The sequence below is a fragment of the Micromys minutus genome, assembly GCF_963924665.1.
Source record: "Micromys minutus genome assembly, chromosome: 1".
NCBI lineage: Eukaryota > Metazoa > Chordata > Mammalia > Rodentia > Muridae > Micromys > Micromys minutus.
In genome coordinates, this window is record NC_137969.1 from 104,472,719 (window position 1) to 104,493,105 (window position 20,387).

Genomic DNA, 20,387 nt, shown 5'->3' on the forward strand with positions numbered 1-20,387 from the left:
AGAGTAGGATACCCTGGGGTTGTCTGTTTTGTCTTGGTGTACATTCCCGGATTCAGAGCTCTAGTTAAGTCACGTTGTCTCTGGCCTGACACCTCCGGGAGAAAATAGAGCCCCTCAAGGCCCACAGTTCAGCGGATCACTTCCAAAGAGCTTCAGGGCCAGACGCCGGCCTGGGGACCCTAGCCGCAGGTGGAGGTGACGGGGAGCATGCAGCAGGTGGCGGCGCTCAGCCGCAGCCAGGTGGGCGTGCCAGGCCCCGCCCCGCGCTCCGGTCTTGGGGAGGGTGGGACAAACGGAAGCCCCGCCCTCCCCGCGCGCTAGTTTGGAGCCGGTGCGGGAGCGGAGGCGCGCGGAGCCGGCAGGAGCACGCGGGAGCGCGGCCCCGCAGCGGCCCGGCCCGAGGGAGCAGCACGCAAGAGCAGAACGGCCTGGCGACCCCAGCCCCAGCCAGGACCCCGCCCCAGCGCGACGCGGCCCCGAGAGAAGACTCCGGCCCCGGAGCACGGCCTCGCCCGCCTTGCTTGCCCGGGTCCCCGGGCTGCGGGCATGGACAGCGCCCGCTCGCCCTGTGAGTATCGAGCCCTCCCGCTCTCCGCCTTTGTGTGCGCGCCGCGCCGCCGCAGCCCCCTCCCCGCGCGCCCCGGGCCCGCGTCCTTTGTGGAGCCAGCTCCTGTCCCGTGCTTCCCCTTATCCCGGGCCTCCCTGTCCCCTCTCCACCCGCCCGCGGGATAGCCTAGCCGGGTCGCTTCTGTGCTGGCCTTGACCCCTTTCTCCAGCCTCCGGAGCCCTCTGTAGCTCCTTTAAGCCCTCAGGGACACCTAGCAGGTCGTCCCTTGTGGAGTCCCTGGGACAGCTTGAGACAGGCCGTGTTCCCGGCTTGGGGCTGAGTGAGGCAGGGCATCCCCTTGCAATACACGCCTCGGGGTCCGGTCTGCAGCCCCTCTCCCCGGAGCCCGCAGAGGACCTCCCGGCAGCCCACTTCTGCGGTGAGGCTGGTCTGGGCGCGGGCCCAGGGGCGGCGCTGTCTCATCCCGCGGCCCAGGCAGGTGCGGCGGGGCTGGCGCTCACGCGGGGCCCGTGTGTCCTTGGCCCACAGAGATGGAAGGCGATGGCGGCCGCCGAGACGCCCCCGGCAAGCTGATGGAGGCCGGGCGCGGCACGGGGTCGGCGGGCATGGCGGAGCCGCGGGCGAGGGCGGCGCGGCTCGGGCCCCAGCGCTTCCTGCGGCGCAGCGTGGTGGAGTCGGACCAGGAGGAGCCGCCGGGCCTGGAGGCGACCGAGACGCCGAGCGCGCAGCCCCCACAGCCCCTGCAGCGCAGGGTGCTCCTACTCTGCAAGACGCGCCGCCTCATCGCGGAGCGCGCCCGGGGCCGCCCCGCCGCGCCCGCGCCTGCCGCGCCCGCTGCGCCTTCCGGCTCCCCGAGTACCCCCTCGGACCCTGGCCCGGAGCGAGCAGGCACGCAGGAGCCCAGCCCAGATCCCACCACCGCCTCAGCCGCAGCCGCGCCGGTCCCCGACGGCGGCCCGCGGCAGGAGGAGGCGCCAGCCCCAACACAGGAGGACGCTGGAGCCACCGAGGCAAAGCCGGAGCCCGGGCGCGCACGCAAGGATGAGCCCGAGGAGGAGGAGGACGATGAGGACGACCTCAAGGCAGTGGCTACCTCTTTGGACGGCCGTTTCCTCAAGTTCGACATCGAGCTGGGTCGGGGCTCCTTCAAGACGGTCTACAAGGGGCTGGACACGGAGACCTGGGTGGAGGTAGCATGGTGTGAACTGCAGGTGAGCGCTGCTGCCCGCAGGTGGGCTATCAGCAAATGCGTCCTTGGGTGTGTCCTTGCTCATATGCAGGGCTTTAGGCAGCCCTGGGGATGATGACGGGTATGTGTCACCCTCTGTGTGGGTGTCCTATAGGACATGTACCATGTGTCTGGATAGCCTGTTAGTGCTGTTTCTGGACCTGTGCACAGGTTGAGGCTTGTCATCTTGGAGGTCAAGGCTGGGTATGTGCTGTACCCAATTGTGCCCACAGTGACACAGGCTCTGGAGTGGGCAGTGGAGGTTGGTTCTGTCAGCCCGTGCTCCTTGTCCGTCCTCAGAACCCACTTTTATTGACTCAGTAGAGACCAGAGGGGGTGATAAGAGAGAAGGCTCTTTCTACCTTTTCTAGGTAGCTTGGAAGCTCCCAGCTGCCCTCAAATTAGCATTTTCCTATGCCCTGCAAGATGTAGGTGTGATAGCTGCAGATGCCTGCAAGGGCTTCCTCAGCCTCAGGAATGATGCTTGGTGGGTTCTTGGGGCCCTACTGGCCAAGACCTAGAAGCCCAGTCAGCAGCTTCCTGGTGTTCTAAGAGCCTGGTTTGTTCACACATTAGATGAGTGTGTGAAAGTCACAGGAAAAAAAAAAAAAAACCCGCCTGCCTTCTTTCTCTATCTCTTCCCCACCCCCTTTCTTCCTTCCGCCTCTATCTCCGTTTCTGTCTCTTTTATGTCTTCTTTTCTGGAAGCAGAGGCTCAGCATGTATTTTTCATAACCTTGCCCTCACGTTAGCTGTGTCAGCCCTGGCCCTGAAGATTATATAAACCGCAACCCTAGCCGTCCTGGGGCCAGCCTTGGAAGAGGAGGCAGCTCCTGTCACAAGGGGTGTTTACAGGCCCTCCCTTACTTGGAGGGAGGGGCAGCTGTCAGGCAGGGGCCAACCGGGAGATTGCTGGCTGGAGGTGTAAGCCTACCCCGCTGGCCTGTAAAGTTAGCTGGCCTTCCAGGGCTAATGCATCCTGGGCAAACCTGGGTGAGCTGGGTGCCAGGGCTGCTGTCCACTGCAGGATGCCTGCCCTTTTGGCTTGGAAATGAGATTCAGGTGCTGTGTTCTCAGCACCCGCAGAGTGCTCTGCATGTGTGTATAAAACTGGAGTAGTCTCAGAGGTGACCTGTCAGTTCTGAGACAAAGAGCTTCAAAGGTCTTGTCTCCATACTGCCCTTTGGTTCTGTCATGGAAATACAGCTTCACACGAGAGGGTTGGTGGTATCTCTCGGAGAGTTTCCTTCCTCCTTCATGGTTCCTATGAGGATCACCCCTGTCTTTTGCCTGGTGTGTCCTAGGGCAGTGCTTCTCAACCTTCCCAATGCTGCAACCCTTTTAATACAGTTTCTCCTGTTGTGCTGACCCCCAACCATAAAGTTATTTCATTGCTACTTTGTATAATTTTGCTATTGTTATGAATCATCATGTAAATATCTGCATTTTCCTAGTCTTAGGCAACCCCTCTGAAAGGGTCTCAACCCACAGGTCTCAACCTAGACCTTCAAGAGAGATAGCCTGGATTATGCAGAATGGGTGGGGATGGGGAGGGGCAATGTGTAGGGCCCAGGAACCTGAAGTGTGCCCTGTGTTCCTACTACCAGAAGAAAGGGGCACATAGGAGAAAGGGGATGTGAGTCTCGACTGTGGAGAATGGCATGATTCTTGGCTCCCCGTCTTCCTGCTCTTGCCAAATGACCAGTGTGGCTTTCTGAGCACCTGCTGGTACTGCTACTATGGAATGTCACTGAGGGTAGAGGACAGAGCAGGGGTGCTCCAGCAGGCCGAATGTGAGAGACTTCCACAGGCCAAGCCTGCCTATCTGGCTGAGGCATTGCAGAAGCTTGGGACTCTTGTTAATTCCCCTTCCTTTAAGGCAAGACAAGTCAGCCTGCCCTTGTTGTGGGTGGGGCAGCAGAGGGTGGGGCCTGTCCCCTGGCCAGGGGTCTTTGGATACTTGGCTCTAGGTAAAAAGGGGATAGATTCTGGATTTTAGTGCTGTTCTTTGCTTGGGGGAGACTGGGGTCCCTCAGTAGATGGGGAAACTTCCTTCATATCTCCTTCAGTGAGAGGTGCTGTTAATGTTTGGCTTGGGCTGCAATGCATTGCATGGGGTAGCCTTCCTCTGTCTGGATCACCCTGGGGACGGCTCACATAACAGGGGTCTGCGCCTGCTTAGAGCCCCCTGGGTGAGAGCAGCTACCTCACAAGTCATTTCAGTTGTGGGAACACTGGTTGACTGCCAGATACCATTCAGGAGATGGCTGGGTATCACAGGATCTGGGAGATGGCAGAAGCCTGACTGGAGTGTGGGGCACAGGCTTGCTGTATAGAGCTATGGGAGAACCCACCCAGAGGCCTCCATGTGGTATTCTGGGGGTGGAGGAGATAGTGGGGCAGCAGGGATTCTATAAATACCCAGATCAGGGCATAGGCTAAGAGAGAGGAGTCAGAGTCTTTGTTCTGGGTTAGGGTGGGATCCCCATTCATCATATGCAGAGGACCCCATTGGGGTATAGGCTATAGACTTCTTGGCTTTGGATTTAGGAGGAAGTCTTGTTTATCCACCATGTACTGGGTTTCTCCTGAACCTCTGCAGTCTCCAGTGTTTCCAACTGCTAGGGAAGGCTCCTGAATTCTGAGTGGCATGGTGAAGGGAGGGTCTGTCTGGACTTTGTTTTTCTCCTGGGGTGGTTTGCCTCCAAAGGGCTTTGGTCTGTTTACTCAGGTGCCCACTAAATGGCTGCTTTCCTTTGTGCACCCTCAGTGGTGGGCCCAGTGTGGTCTCCACAGTGGTATACTGCTTGAAGTCTGTTTCCAGGGTTCTCTGCCAAGAGGCTGGATCAACACAGTCACAGGCCTGTGAGTAGTTCCGAGGACGCTGGGTTCCCTTTAGTGACTCTGTGTTGAAAGGGTTTGACAGGGAGAACCGTATGTGCTTGTTCCACCTCTCAACTGTAGATGTGCCAAGCTGGAACTACTTTTTCCTCTGGGGGGGTGGTATTTGAAAATATTTCTCCCTGTCATATACCCTCTGACTGCACTTCATTCCTGCTAACAGAGGAAACAAAGCACCCCTAGAACCCTGTTCTCATAGTTTCTCCCTGCTTTCAGGGGAGTTAGGGTCCCAGGGTCTCTGTGCCTTGGTCTGTTCCAGAAGTTCTGCTGCTTGTTGCTCTAGCAGGGTGGCAACTTCTCCCTGGTGGGGCCCTGTGCCAGGCGTGAGTCCATATACCTTGAAGAGGTTCTCAGTCCTTGGTCCTTAGCTTGGAGACTGGCTGGCCCCTAGCAGAATGGTATGAGCCATTGTTTGATAGGGACAGAGGAGACATGGGCTCTGGGTCCTCCAGTCTTAAGTAGGTCCTGCTGCTGCTGTGTTGTGGGCAACAATAGTCTAGAAGAGCTCCGTGTTCCAACCCCAGGCTCCAGCCAGACGCATAGTGTCCTCAGCTACCAGGGCAGGGACCAGTTATCACCCAAGGGGTCATCTTGTGTGGCTTATGCCTTGGAAGACAGCTCAAGTGCCCTTCAGACTTTCCCAAGGGTTCTATATGTCTTCATCATGGGATCTAAGTGAGGTGGGGGACCCAGGCCCTGGAGAGCCTTAGGATCATGCTGTGATAACCTTGTGTAGGAAGCCTGGCTGCTACCGTATCTGCTCTCATCCCTGGCCCTGTGGTGTAGGGGCAGGAGGCAGTGAGCCACAGTCCCAGCAGGCAGTAGTGCTTGTAGAGAGAGGACACTCTGAGACAGCATGGCCTGATTTGGCTGGCGGTCACCTGGCCTTCTTCCTGTCTTCTTTTTGTTTTGTAATCCCCTGAGTGCCTAATTTTGTTCAAAGAGCTATGATTGACAGCTGGTCCGTGTTGGTGCTGGGCTCACCTCCTTCATGCATCTTGACCGCAGTCTTGTTTTGTTTGGTGGAAAAGGTTGGCTCTGGCTGCCTGAATGGCCTGTGGCTTTCCCATCAGGTGTAGAAATGTGGGCACCCGCCCTTGGGCCCCTCCCTCCACCCTCACGCTTGAGTGGTGTCATGAGGTGTGTGTGTGGTGAGCCATGTGGTCAGATATGGTGAATAGCAGTTTAGGCTGTGGTTACCGTGGCTGGGGTGTGAGGAGTCCAGGCACCATAAAGGCAGATGCTTCTATAGATGTGTGTAAAGCTGAGAGGTGTTCTCAGAGGCCCGGGCCTTTGGAGGTGCCCAGCTGAGTCTGATTCTAGGCCAGATCATGTGACGAAGGCATGGCAGCTCTGTTTCTCTTCTCAGTCTCTGCAGAAGACCCATCTCATACATAAGAGTAAAATACATAAGAGTAACATGTAGTTTATATGACCTTCTGTCCTTGACCTGGTGTTTCTACAGTTCTGGGTGCCCAGATACCTGTGAGGCAAGGCAGCTGGACCCACCTCCCGTGGTGCTGGCCTGGAACCTTCTGTGAGGATAGCCACATCTTTCTTGATGTTCTATCTGCATGTACCCTGGGCATGTGCTGTATACTCATATTCTTCATGTTCTACATGTTAAATATGGAGAGTGGCCTGGTCATAAGACTGAGGCCCAGGCAACCTAAAGGTAGCTTACTGGGATAGCAGACAGGCCATATGGGGGCTTCCAGTCTCTCCCCCACCTTTGGACTGGACAGCTGTGTAAAGGCCCTGAGGTTGGAGCTAGAACAGCAGGTAGGAGTCCTTGTATGGATGGTGAGGCAGCTGCATGGGCCTCAGGCATGGCCTGGAGGTGTGGCCAGGACTTTTGTCTGGGGTGTTCTGAGCAGAGGAGAGGGCAAGAGTGCATGGCAGGGAGCCAGCTAGGAGAGCAGGGTAGGGAGGAGGCTCAACTCTGGTGGACTTGGTAATGTTGAGAGTGTAGGATTTGAAGGTGGAGAAGGTGGGTGTGGGCAGGGACTTGGGCCAGGAGGACACAGGACAGAATTTTGCTGGCAAAACCTGCCTTTGGGAGCCTCAGGTGTAGAGACAGCCATGGTGCATGAGTGAGTGGGGCTGAGGGTATGTGCCTGAGCTCCAGTGGAGGCCAGGTCAGAAGAGGAGGTCCTGGAGCCCCAGTCTTGCCCGGTGGCTTTCCCTGGGTTAGGTGTGAGTTCTGTCCACCGAGTCATAGAGGTGCTAAGTTACAATAAGGAAGTCCTACGTCCTCCGTTGTCATTCTCGTCTCCTCTATTTCGCTAGCTCACTATCCAGGCAAGTTAGTCTGGGCAGGGCTGGCCTCAAGTGCTGGGCTGTTTGGCTTGTTTAGAGCTTGTCTGTTCATCTTCCAGAAAGCTCAGTTTTACTTGTGGCTCTTTTGTGACCTGTGGTTGTCTCTTAGGGCTTGTGGTTTAGACCTGGCTTTGGGCCGAGGCTGCAGTGTGTCCAGTGTGAGTGCTTGAGGCCCAGGTTACTGCAGTAATGGAGGAGAACTTGACCTGGTCCAGTGGAGGTTTAGGCTGCGTGTCTGGTCTCCTTTGTGGTCTACTCTGGGCCAGTGGCTGTGTGTGGTCAAACCCTTGTGTCTTTTTGCAGAGTTTATGGATACTAGGGCCTCAGCAAGTGCTACACTGAGTAGTTGGTAGAAAGGAGATTTGGGGATATATAGCCAGGTATGCCACCAAAGATTCTGGCCCGATACACATGGATACTGTGTGTGTGTGTGTGTGTGTGTGTGTGTGTTCTGATTGGTTCCTTAGTGTTTTTTTATCTTGGGATAGGGGAATGGTGCTGTCCAGCTCTCAGAATCACATCCCTCAGAGCACATGGATGGACTTACAGTGGTCTTCTTCATGCCTGCACTTGCTGTGGGGAGCAAGTTAATCCTTGCAGGGATGAGCCCTGCTCCCCATCAGGTGGGGAGCAGCAGAGCCTGGGGCATCCTTGTCATCCAAGTTGCAGATAAGGGTCAAGGTGTGAAGCACAGCAGCTGGGGTTTCAAAAGGCAAGTCAGGACCTGGTGGTTGCTGCTGATACCTCAGGGTGAAGACTTCTGCCTAGCAGGTGGGGTGGCAGGGTTTGGTGGGTGGAGGATGGCTGCAAATTCACCCCCTTCCCAGCGTTTCAACGTCCAGTTTTGTTCCTAGTTCCCAGAATATTGAATTACTGCCTCCAAGCCAGCTTTCATTAAATATATATTAGGGCTATGGAAAAGAATAAAAGAACTGATAGAGATAGTGTGGTGTTGGCAGAAGGGGAGACAGATGAGAGAATAGAAGAGAGAGCCCAGAAGAAGATGCACACAGAGAAAGGTGATGGCTTTAATAAAAGAGCCTTCAATGGAGTCGTGTGAGGCCTTTCAGCAGATGGTGCTGCTGGGACAGGTGACCTTCCAATCCAGGGATGCAGCTTACCACAGCGCTTGCTGAGCTAGGTGCTAGGATCCATCTCAGTGCCGCAAGAAGAGACACAACACAGAAGGTAAAGGAATAGCACACACACTTCAGACCCACAGCAAAGCACACGGGACCCAGAGTGCATGCCCTTCTGACAAATCAACCTGGAAAGGATCATATCTAAGTCTAAAATGCTTAGAAGCTAGGTGGGAACCAAGGCGACCTTGGTTTTGGCAATAACTTTTTAGAAAGCACCACCTAAGGCACAGCCCATGCCAAAACAATGAGTTTCATTAAGATTAAAGTCTTGTCTGTGAAAGATACGGTCAAGAGGATGAAGAGACTGGAAGAAAATATTGACAAATACCCCTGCTGAAGAAACCCAAAACACACAAAGAAGTTTTCAGAACTCTGCAGTAAGAAAACAACCGTATGAAAAAATAATAACATTAATAAAGTAGACTAAGGTCCTAAATCGATGCATTGCCTGCCAGGATGTTCGTATGGCCCGTAAGCATGAAAAGATGCATCACGTGTTGCTAGGGAGATGCAAACTTAAGCCCCAGTGAGAGCACACTGAACACCTGTTAGAATGGCCAGAGCAGCTGACAATATCACATGCTAATGAGGACTTGGAGCAACTGGAGTGCTCCCTCATCACAATGGGGAATGGCGTGTGGTGGTCCAGCAATCTTCCTTCTTAGTATTCGCTCTATCACGAACCATTGGAAGTTACACGCACACATTAAAGACCTGTGCATGAGCATTGATTAGCAGCCTTGTTTGTACGTGTTAAAGCGCAGAGGCACCAAAGCTACCCTTCAATAGATAAGTGGATTCTGTGGCATGTCCAGAAAATGAAGTATTTCTCAGCACTAAAAAGAGTAGAGCTGTCAGGCCGTGAAAGACAGGGAAGGATCTTAAGTACAGTGAGTAATGGAGAAACTGACCTATGATGAATACACCACTCCAGGGCAAATGGGATTGTGCTAAATGGATTGACAGCAGCTTTAAAGGGCAAAGCCAGATTGATAAGATGGTTCAGTAAGTTAAAGTATCCAATGCAAAGAGAAGATCAACCCCAAGTTCAACAATGACAAAAGGCAAAGTCATGGAGGTAAAGTAAAGATAAAGCAGACAATCCAGGCCTCAGTTTCACAGGACCTGCAATGGGATGAACGCAGTCACAGGGCCGGAAGGGAAGGGAAGGGGCTTGGTTTTGGTGAGAATTTCCTTAGATGCTAAGACACATGGTGAGGCCGTTCCCTGTGGATGTCAGTGGTGGCCGCAGGTGGCTTTGACTTGTCTGAAGACACAGGTATATGGCCCAGGGAACTGTCAGCCTTGACTGTTGTCTCCAGGGAATCTCTATAGGTCTATTTTGCCTCACTGTTATAAGTGTGCCACAGCTGTGGAAATTTTCCAGCACAGGAAAATTCTTCCAGAACTCTGAACTTCGCTATGAATCGGAGATTATGAAGAGCCTCACTTCACCCAAAAGTTCCCAGAAATGAAAACCTATCTGCTACTTACCAAATGCAGCTGCCTGATTGTGTGTTCTACCCTCCAGTGTCCTGCACACACACAGGGTGTGGCAGCTGTCAAGCCTCTCCTAATTTGTCGTTTCAAGAGGTTGTGCCATACTGTGGTCCTACCTGGCTCAGGGATGCTGTCCTGGTCCCGGGGAGATGTTTCCAGAGAGTGTAGCTCGGCTCTGCTCTGGAAAGGAAGGGCATGCTGGTCCTTGGACCAGTAGGGCAGCCTTGAGTCAGGAGGTCCCTCAAGCAGCTGTGGCCTTCACCCTGAAGTTTAAGAGCCAAGTATGTCCTAGAGGCTCTGGACATCAATGATGTTATGGCCAGGAACACCGTCCCCTGAGGGTGAAGAGGGTTGGTGAGAGCCTCAGTGTCTAGAATCCTGGAGATTTTGCTCTGTGTGGCTCCCAGGTTTTTCTCAGAGGGGAGTTCCTAGCCAGTTTTACAGGACCTGGACATATCAGCTAGGATAGACATGGCCACAGGGCAGGAAGAAAAGGGTTTGGGTTTGATGAGAACTTCCTTGGGTGCTAAGACACACATATGAGTCCAGCAGTCATGAAAAATCCATTGTCAGAGATGAGAAAGGTTTATCTGGAAGGATCCCATGAAAGGTCAGTTGGCAGAGCAGTGTCGAACGGCAAGGCCTGTGGTATCTCTGTTGCTCAAATGCCTTGCGAATGTTCAAAGTGTGGCTACAGACAGATGCCTGGGAAGTGCTGGGTCAGCCAGGCATTGCTATTGCAGAACTTCTGGGAGTCTTTAAAATGCCTACTGTGTTGTAAAGTGCTGGGGTGTTTGCCTCCACCTTTTCACTCTCTGCAGAGCATCTCGTGGCCAGCGGGCGTGGGGGGGGGCACACTGGTAGAAGATGGCTGGTGTTGGAGGTGTTCTCATGGTATTTCCCTGAATCCCAGGAAGTGTGGGTTGTCCTGCACAAGTCAGTGGTGCTGTTGACAGCACGTGAAACTAGCTGTGGAAAGCCGGTTTAGCCCTGTGAGCACTGCCCGTCTCAGGCCAGATGTCCTGGGAGGACCACCTCCCTTCACTGTCCCCTGCCTTTCTCTCCTGCGTATGCTTGTGAATGAGTTGGGGCGACTGCTGTGGTGAGCCATGCCACCCAGCTTGTATTTCAGTCCTTAAAGGAAAATGTTTATAGGTATCGTCTTTGATCTTTCTGGCTGCAAGATGATCTGTGGCTTTCGCTGATGCAAGGGTGTCTGGGAAAGGCTTGATTCGCATAACTTTTTGATCTATTACCTAGGTCTGAGTACTGTGGATGTCCAGGATGGAATATCAGACAGTGGAGTAATTTCTTTCTCTAGGGGAATGTTGGTGTCGTGTGCAAAGGAGCCTTCACCTTCCTGGGTCAGTCCCATCTGCCAGCTAGCCTGCCTGTTCTTATCCACACCTGGCTACTGTGGGCATCTGCAGGCCCCGAGGACATTCTCTCCTCCCGAATGTCCCACTCTTTACCCACCATCTGGGCCCCGTTACAGTGTTTGTCTCCTCCCAGCTGTCCGGTTTCCATTTCCCTCAAACTTTTAATTTTTGAAAATCCCTAGCTACTGGCAGAGTGGAGTTAGGAGCTAGGTGCTCAGCCGTCTCTCCGTCACTGCATTTGTGTGCGTTTTCTCTGACCCACTTTGGGTTCCTCCCTGAATACTTCAGCGAGCATCTCCTGACAGGAATAGGGACAGGTCCCCACAGAGCCTCTGCAGGGTCATGCCCAGGGCCCAGGTGGGTGGATCCTGTTGGATGTATCTGGTGTGTGGCCTTGTGATTCCCACCATTGTTCTGTCTGGTTCCCTGTTTGCACCTGGGGTCTAGTCACTGAAGAGATTGGTGCAGTGTTTACTTTGTCACATCTATTTAATATAGTTCTCTATCTGTTGGTCGTGACCTCTCAGCGAGGGTCAAATGACCCTTTCACAGGGGTCACTTAAGACCATCGGAAAACATAATTTGTGTTACAATTCATAACAGTAGCAAAATTACAGTTATGATGTAGCAACAAAAATAATTTTGTGTTTGGGGGTCACCACAGCATGAACTGTATTAAAGGGTCACAGCATTAGGAAAGTTAACCACCCATCTAAAACAACCCCTTACTGCTTTATTACCACCGGGTAGCCTTTTGGTGTTGTCTTCCAAGGCTCTGCACAGTGGTATTATGTATAGAACCTCTGTTGGTTCTGCCTGGTGCTTCTGCCCAGTAGGGTTGGATTGTGTGTCTCTGGAGTGGCTGGCACGGGGTGCTGCACGTGCAGGTCATAGGGCTGGCCAAGCTGCTGTCCTTGTGGAGACATGAGTACTTCTAGCCCAGAAATAGCCATACTGACACTCATGGACACCCTGTACTCTAGAGATTGAGCAGCTCCCAGCAGGGACGGCATCCATTTCTCCTTCTGAGGAAGAAGCAGAGAGATGTCAGGATGGTCGCTCGGTCTTACTGCAGGCACCTACTTTGAGTCCAGGATTGCCATGAAGTTTGATGCTGGGGAGTAGGCTGCGGCTGTTCCAGGACCACTCTGTTCTAAGTTTTGACTTGGTGCTGTTGGGACCCCCTAGCCTCCCTTCACTCTGAGCACCTGGTTAGGGGGCCTGGATAAGAGATCCACCTAACCCTGTCCACTGACTACTAGTTGAACTCCTGTGACTTCTCGGGGCCTCACAGGATGCCTGGCTGGCTTGAATTGGGGCAGAGTATGTCTGAGCTGTTCCTCTTCTGCTGTCCCTGTACCTGCTTTGTTTGGATGACACCCTAACAGGGGAGTGACTATGAAGAGTGGCTGTCTCTAGGGGCAGGATATGGTGCGGAGCCTACAACCTCCTTCCTTGTTTTTAAATTTTTATTGGATATTCTCTGTATTTATATTTCAAAATGTTATCCCCCCTTCCCCCACTTCCTTCTCCCCTCCCCCTCTACGTGCGTCCATGAAGGTGCTCCCTCTCCCGATCACCCTCTCCACCTCAGTGTCTTGTCATTCTCCTACACTGGGAAAACACGCCTTCACTGGACCAAAGGCCTCTCCTCCCATTGATGCCAGACAATGCTATCCTCTGCTACATATGCAACTGGAGCCATGGGTCTCTCCATGTGTGCTCACTGGTTGGTGTTTTAGTCCATGGGAGTTCTGGAGGGTTTGGTTGGTTGATAATGTTGTTCTTCCCATAAGGTTGCAAACCCTTTCAACTCCTTCAGTTTTTTCTCTAGCTCCTCTTTTGGAGACCTGTGCTCTCTGATGGTTAGCTACAGTCATCCTCAACTGTATCTGTATGACTCTGGCATAGCCTCTGACCTCCTTCCTTGTTAAATGTGACCATTGTCTAATGTCACCTTCTTGGGAAGTCTTTCATTGTCATACTCACTGTATCTTTGCTGACATACACAGAGAGGTCTCACCAACTGCCCAGGGCCACCTCCACCCACCCTAGCCCCACATTCCACTTGAGATTGGTTGAACAATGTGGTCATAAGTCCATTACACTGTAAATTGTGCCTGGGCCAGCCCTATCTCTTGTCTTCTTGCTGGGAGTTGGGGGTGGGTAGAGACTCTGTTTAGTCCCTACCTCTGCTGGTCCAATTGGCCCAGACTTTTGTATCCTTCCAGGCTGGGCTTGGGGCTGCAGTCTTTGTCTGAGTCTGAGACACTAGGAGAATTTTCTCATATTCTGAGGTGTGATCTCAGCATGACTGCTCCTCCTAGAAGGTAGCTAAGGTGTAGTTTGGGGTGGAGTACCTCCTGGGTGTTCTCCTGCCTTCAGGGTCACAATGCATCCATCTTCTTGCCTGAGGCTGACTGTTTGATCCCCTTTTGGCAGCAGGGTTCTGGAAGTTGGGGTATTATTGGGTACCATTCCATCTTCACATCAGGAGCTCATCCTGCCAGGCCAGTGAGCAACAAGCTTTGAACATTGCTTCAGACAGGATTGGCTGTTTCTTCTCCTTAGCAGTTAGTTTCATCAAAAAAGAGAATTTGACCCTTTTGGAGGAAGTGTGGAAAACACAGGCTGTGGAGGGAGTGAGAAAGGGCAGGGACATGTGTCACTGTCTCCTCAGCCTTTGGGGCAGGGAGTTTCAGAAGCCCTGTGATCCCCAAGCCTTTGGCACAGTGTCAGGGGTTGGCCAAGTGCCACAGCAGACAGGTCATGGCTGAGTGAGGTTGCTTCAGCTGCTGAGAGAGTGTTTGGTTAAGAAAGCATGCTGGGAACTTTTGTCTGCTGAGGGTACCTTTGTCTCCAGAGAGCCAAGGTCCACTTATACCGAGCTTAGGGGCGGGAAGAAAGTCCCTTTTTTGCTTGCTGGCTTGCTATACTGGCCCAGTGGATGTGGCAGGTACTGTATGTGAGCCTTAGCCCCAGGAATGGAGGTGATACTGACTGCATTTATAGGTAGCCTCAGGTGGGCGAAATTGGGAGGTATTCTCATCAACACCATCAGAGATCTGAAGTTTGTTCTGGGGTTTCTATACCATTTGCCCATCTTTGGTGGAGTTGGGGACAGGTGGTGGTCCATTGTTTGTTTCTTCTGGGTTACTGGCTTTTGTAAGTTCAAATGAAAATGATAGGTGCTGGGGCTTTAATTCAGGCGATAGGAATATTTGACTAGCACACAAGAAGCCCTGGGCTTAGTTCCTAGCATGGACTAAACCAGGTGTGGTGCTGTGTATACCTGTAATCCTAGCATTCAAGAAATGAAAGTGGGTGGATCAGCAGTTCAAGGTCATTCCTGGCTGTTTAGTGAGTATGAGGCCAACCTGGGATATACAAGACCTTGTGGGCACCCCTGTCCCCCAAGTAGTGTCTTAGGATGGTCTTCCTTAGAAGAGAAGGGACATCTGTGCCACATTGGGGAGCAAGTGCTGCAGGAAACTTTGAGGGCTCTCTGCAGGCTCACTTCTGTTGTGTGGCGGAACTCATGGGAGCAGGGCCCAGAGTACCTGGCCAGTTGGCTGATAGCCCTGGGTACCTTCTCCTGATGATTAGGACCTAAGCCCCAGGTGAGATGTTGGCTGAGGCCTGATGCAACATCCTGCTGGAGTCTCCCCTTTTCCTCCCAGTGGCTGATTGCACCTCTGTGTCTACTGCCCCCGTATCCCCCAGCTCTGTCTCCCCTCACCTCAGGAAGAGCCTGTGAGGTTCACTTCTGGCCTGTCTGAAATGGCCTGTCAGCCTCTGTAAATATTTGATGACCGCAGTGATAGAAAGACAAAGACCTACTCTGTTCCTTGCCGGGGAGTGAGATGGTGACATTGGAACAGTCCAACCTCTCTGGCTGCTTCCCTGATGGCTTGCAGGCAGGTTCTTTGTGTCTATTCACCCCAGGGGCCAGAGCAGAGCCCCTCCGCCTGCCAGGGTGGACAGTGGCAGCTGCCAGCTTCCCACCTGGAGTGCTTACTGGGTGGTGAGGGGCTGGGCCTGGCTTAGAGTCTTATCCTTCTGACTTCCTAGCCTTGGCCACAGGTTTAGGAAAGAGGTGGTGCCCAAGTATAGCACAGGCTCTTGGCAATATATAGGGGCCCCTGTGCCTTGCTCTATGGCTTGTTTTGGCCTCCTGTGTGGCTGTGTGTGTAGACAACCCTGCTGGGTCACATGTGCCCACTTGTGTGTATATATCCTCTGCTTAGCTTGCTTGGGAACAGTCCTGCCCTGGGGGTGCTTCTGTAGGAATGAAGAGCTCTTTGAGGAAGCTTTCTGGAGGGGCCACCTGTCCCACTGGCCCAGGGGATACTATGTGTTTGGGAGGAGCAGGAACTACTTGGCCCCTGGGCTCTGATGGGAGGGTGGTGAACATTTGCATGGCTGAAGGCCTTTAGACAAAGGCCTTTGCGTGTTTTCTCTCATCTGTGGGTGGGGCTGTGGCAGGCTTCCTGGTGGAGGCTGAATCACAAGGGTCAAAGCTATGATTGTGAACGGTCACTGCAGCCCATGTCCTCCCGGCTCAGCAGGAAGGTTTTCTGGGGTTTGGGAACATCAAGGTACAAGCACGCTGTTCTTGGCAGACACTCACAGTTGGGAGGGGGTACTACAATTCTACAGGCTTAGTGGTGTTGGGGCTCATGGTGGGGACAACTCTTGGCTGGTCTGCCTTTGTGAGGTTCCTGTGGGGACTGTGCCCTTGTCAACAAGGACTATGTTTGATGGCATTTGTCAGATGTGCAAGCTGGTGTTCAAATGGCAACTGTCAGGGCTATATCCTGGTGCACGGTACTAGTGTGGAGGCTGATCATAGGGCAGCAGTGCCCCTGATGGACAGGCTGATACAGGGCTTCTATCTGACTCAGATGGAAGCCTCAAGGGTTCTTTGATGACTTAGCTCCCTGAGGACTCAGGGCACTACATAAATGTATGGGAAGTCCTGTTTGCCCAGCTCTAGGGATCTGGCACAGGGAAGCCGAAAGAGCAAGGCAACCCTTCCAGAAGGCAGGCACCTTTTCTGAGCCTCAAGCCTGAGTATAGCAGAGAAGATGGCAATGGCTTGTGGTGTGTGCTCTGTGACATGGGCTTGGGAAGCTTTGTCTCCTGTTCTAACATGGCAACACATCAGGGCCCAGAGAGTGCCACTAGGAGGACATGGTATGCGTCAGATATGTCTGGCCAGTTAGCAGGGCTGCAATGATTAAGGATATGGAAGGCTTAGCTAGCCTACCTTCCCCAGCTCTCCCAGGGCTGCAGAGCTGTGTCCTGCCTTAGGCTGAGGTCAACTCAAAGCAGGTCAGGACAGGCTAGGTCAGACTTGGTGGGTAAGGGAACAAGGCTGTCTGAGAGAAGCCTAGATAGGACTGTGGCTGAGGGGGCTCTGTGTGGACCACCCTTTCCAGGGACAAGAGAGGAGTCTCAGTATATTGTACAGGCTGGCCACTATATCCTTTGGTCTTACCAGGGTTGTGGGGTAGGGGCAGTTGTGATGAAGATGGGGTGGACTGAACCCCATGTCAGAAAACCAGATGACTGTGATGATCTAAGGCTTTCAGCTGGGCTCAGCTTAGAACCCTTTTCACTTGGAGAGCCTGCCTGAGGGCTAGCGTCCTCTACCCCCATTCTCCAGCTCCCATTCCATATAGTGTCCTCTCTGGCTGCTTCAGCTATGGAGTCTACACCTGTCAGCCCTCCTGGCTGTCTCTCTATTTCCCTAACCACTTTGACCAATCCTTCTCTGTCCCTCTGTAGTCTCCTCTCTGTTCTCTGGCCCTCCCTGCGGCCTGTCTGGAGCCTGGTCTCCATAGCAACGGTTGCTGCTGTGGAAGCTGGCGCCCGCTGAGTCTCATCCCATGGGGAGGTATTTTTGGCACTGCCGAGGGATTTTATTTTATCTTTGGTGTTGACTTTTACTCTTAGTGGCACAGGGCTGGGTCAGTGCTGTAGAAGCCTTGATCAGAGAAACCTGGTCTTGGGGTCCTTTCCTGGCTCCTGTGAAGCCTGGCTCCAAGGATATGGGTATATTTTAGAGAGCAGGTCTAAGGCCCCAGATATGCCAGAGGACCTGGGCAACACTCAGAAAGGGGTGCATATTGGTGAAAAGGGATAAACAAGTGTTTCTCATCCCTGGAGGGACAGCAGCCTTGGCTGAGTGGTGTTGGGGTTCCTGGTGGGGACAGCTCTCATGGTAGGACCCATGATAAGGACATAGTGCTGTGAAGAATGACATTCTTCATGGGAGGCTGGTCTCAGAGCTGCACTGATGCCTCTCTGCTCTTTTGTAGACTCCTGTGGTAGGCATACTCTATGTGGTGGTGGTGTCTGTCCCCTACCAAGCGGTCATTTCTGCAAGTCAGGGCTGCTCCTTTGAGATCCTAATTAGGGGAAGTTTTGACAGATCAAGAAGAGAAGAATGTCGTGTGATACCTTTGAGCCACCAGCAAGTGACTGAGTATGTGTAGGTCAAGGAACCTGGAGATCCAGGGCAAGGTGACACCAGATTAGTTCCTTTCCTCATCTGAGATGTTAGTGACATGAGGTACCCAGCTCTGACTCTTGGTATGTCATGAGATTGATGGTCTTGCGGCTGATAGGTTTAGGTGGGTACATGCCTGCTCACCCTGAGAAGCTGGCCCAGATCATAGTCCACTGTGCTGCTATGCCCTGTGGGTGAACCCCTGGTTGGAAGATGGACAAAAGGGATGGTGTCTCCTGGAGAGAGATGAAGAGTTTCTACTAGGACCTCAATTTGCCTTCCTCTTCCTCTCCTCCCTGGGAGATGTATGTGGCAGCAGCTGACTGTTGCAGAAGTCTGGGAGAAAAGAACTGTGCATCCTAGGGTAGGGGTGGGGGGCTGTAGTGAGCTGTGCTGTGGCTGTCAGACCTAAGAAAGACAAGGTACCTCTACGGTCTCTTTATCTCTCCTGCTGGAATGGAGTCTACAGAGTTGATCATAGTGCCAACTTGGTCTTTGCCAGACCCTCCCTAGATCTGAGAGGTTCTCTATATGTGGATTGTCCAAATCAGGAAGCCTAGCCACATGGGGAGCTGAGGGCCTGGGTGACAAGTTACTACTACTGAAGTCAGCTTCAAACAGATCAGAAAATACGAGTACCCCTCATTACAGAAAATACGAGTACCCCTCATTACAGAGTGGTGGGTTCAGCCTGTCTTTGCCTGCCCTTCCTCCACAGGGCAGGGATCCCCAGCTAAGCACCCTCCATGTCTCCTGCCTTCCCCAACCCATTCAGCACAAAGCAGGTGCTCAGCCTACGCTCATGGCAGATGAGGCCAGGCCCTCCTTTCCAGCTCCTCCAGGAGGATCCTGGCAGGTGGCGGAAACTTAGGGAGAGGCAGTCACGCTTCACAGAAATGGCAATTCTCTCTCTCCAGTGAGTATATTGGTGCAAACCCGAAGCCATTTATAGAGCAGATGCCAAAGGGAGCACTTGAGGAATTAAACTCCATGGTAACCTTGCCGTGGAAATGAAAATAGTCTCGCTGTAAACAGTCCGCTGCTGCCTGGGTCATGGCCCAGGTCCGCTGGAGGACGCTTGCTGTCCACGCTCACCAGAGGCTGTCTTGGGTTTCACCAAGCTCTGCAGATGGTAGAGAATTGGAGAGACGTGAGAGAGGAGCCCCATGCATTCAGAGAAGCTCAGCTGTGGCTTTGGTTTTGTGTGTGAAGCCTGCATGGTGCCTTTGTGCCCTGCTCCCTGTGTCCTCATCCAGGGGCATTCATCGTGAGGGTCCCACAACCCTCTTTTGAGTTCTCTACTGGGTCCTCCTGGGTGTCCGGTTCATCCTGCTACTTGTAAGTAACACTGCAGGGACAGTTCCCAGGCAAGACGCAGAACAGCATGGTGCCTGACAGCTTTTTCCCTGATGAGACGGGGAGCTGACGTTCCCAGATGCACATAAGTGCGCTTTGGTGGTGTCCTAGGTCTTTCTGTCCCAGCACCTACTACTGCACCTACTGGGCAGTTTTCTCCTGCAAGTGACATTTTTGTGCTAACAGTACTTGATGCTTTATAATTTTCTGAGTAATACTTCTGAAGAAACAGTAGAAGAAATATATTGTCCTCATTGTCAAAAGTGAGGACTTCTGCTCCCGTGTCTGGTTCCTCTCCCTGTGGTGTGTGCCTTCTGTGTTCTTATTCACACATTTGGTGAGCTGCTCCCCACTAACTGAGTCTTCAGTGGTGCCAGGGAACAGCCTGAGCTTTCCGGCCTCATCTACCCAAGGCTGCTGCAGCCTGACTGAGAAATATAGCCCCTTGGAAATAGCTATTTTCTTCTCACTGGTCTCCAGAGAAAAGTGTCTAGAGAGATGGCAGGTGTGTGTGTAGACCTCTTATCTGGGGAGAGTGGCCACGAGGCCAGGTCTTTCCCAGGTGGGATGGGGCTGGGCAGATGTAGGACATAATTTGTTAATGAAGTTGTGTTTGCCCCACTCCAGGCCTGCTGGTCCTCATGCCCATTTCCTGCTTGAAATGTGGACAAGATGGTGATCTGGCTGAACCCTTCTCTTTCACTGCCAGTGGTCTGGGGGATATGGTGGGTCATGGTGGCCTCAGGACTATCCTTGGACTCCTCTCTCTGAAAGCAGACTCTATGGTCAGCTCCAAGCCTTGGGAACCTCAGTTGAGAATAATAGCCTGGGGTCCTCTTGGTCTTGATTTGTTCCCACCAATGGGCTGTGTTTAGGTCATGGGACAACCTGCAGTGTGACAGAAGGGGAGCCCTTGTGTCCAAGCCCAAGGTCTGCAGCTAGCCTGGGCAGTGTGGTGTCCCTCTGGACCCCCGAGGTGAAGGTGGAGTGGAGTCAATGCCTATCCTTCCAGGTCTTTAAAGTTTTAAAGACTATATGTCTATTTATTCATTTGTTTTGTGAGTGTGTATGTGCACACACTGCAGCATGCAGACAGTGGTCAGAGGACAACTTGCAGGAGTCATCAAGCATGGCAGCGGGAGACTTTACCTGCTGTACTGGCTGGTTCTGTGTCAACTTGACATAGCTGGAGTTATCACAGAGAAAGGAGCCTCAGTTGAGAAAATGTCTCCATGAGTTCCAGCTGTAAGGCATTTTCTCAACTAGTGATCAAGGGGGGAGGGCCCAGCCCATTGTGGGTGGTGCCATCCCTGGGCTGGTGACCTCGATTTTATAAGAAAGCAAGCTGAGCAAGCCAGTAAGTAACATCCTTCCATGGCCTCTGCATCAGCTCCTACTTCCTGACCTGCTTGGGTTCCAGTCCTGACTTCCTTTGGTGATGAACAGCAATGTGGAAGTGTGAGCTGAATAAACCCTTTCC

General features: G+C 53.0%; 1 protein-coding gene across 9 annotated transcripts in view; it reads left to right on the forward strand.

Moving 5' to 3' along the window:
- Window positions 1-328: 328 nt before the first annotated feature.
- Window positions 329-20,387, forward strand: part of WNK2 (WNK lysine deficient protein kinase 2) — a 102,028-nt gene continuing 81,969 nt past the window's right edge. For all 9 annotated transcript variants that reach the window (XM_080929444.1, XM_080929447.1, XM_080929439.1 and 6 more), the window contains exons 1-2: window positions 329-568; window positions 1,097-1,779. In XM_080929444.1, coding sequence (XP_080785570.1) covers window positions 1,099-1,779 — 681 coding nt within the window. In that variant the 5' untranslated portion in view covers window positions 329-568; window positions 1,097-1,098. The remainder of the gene's footprint in view (window positions 569-1,096; window positions 1,780-20,387) is intronic.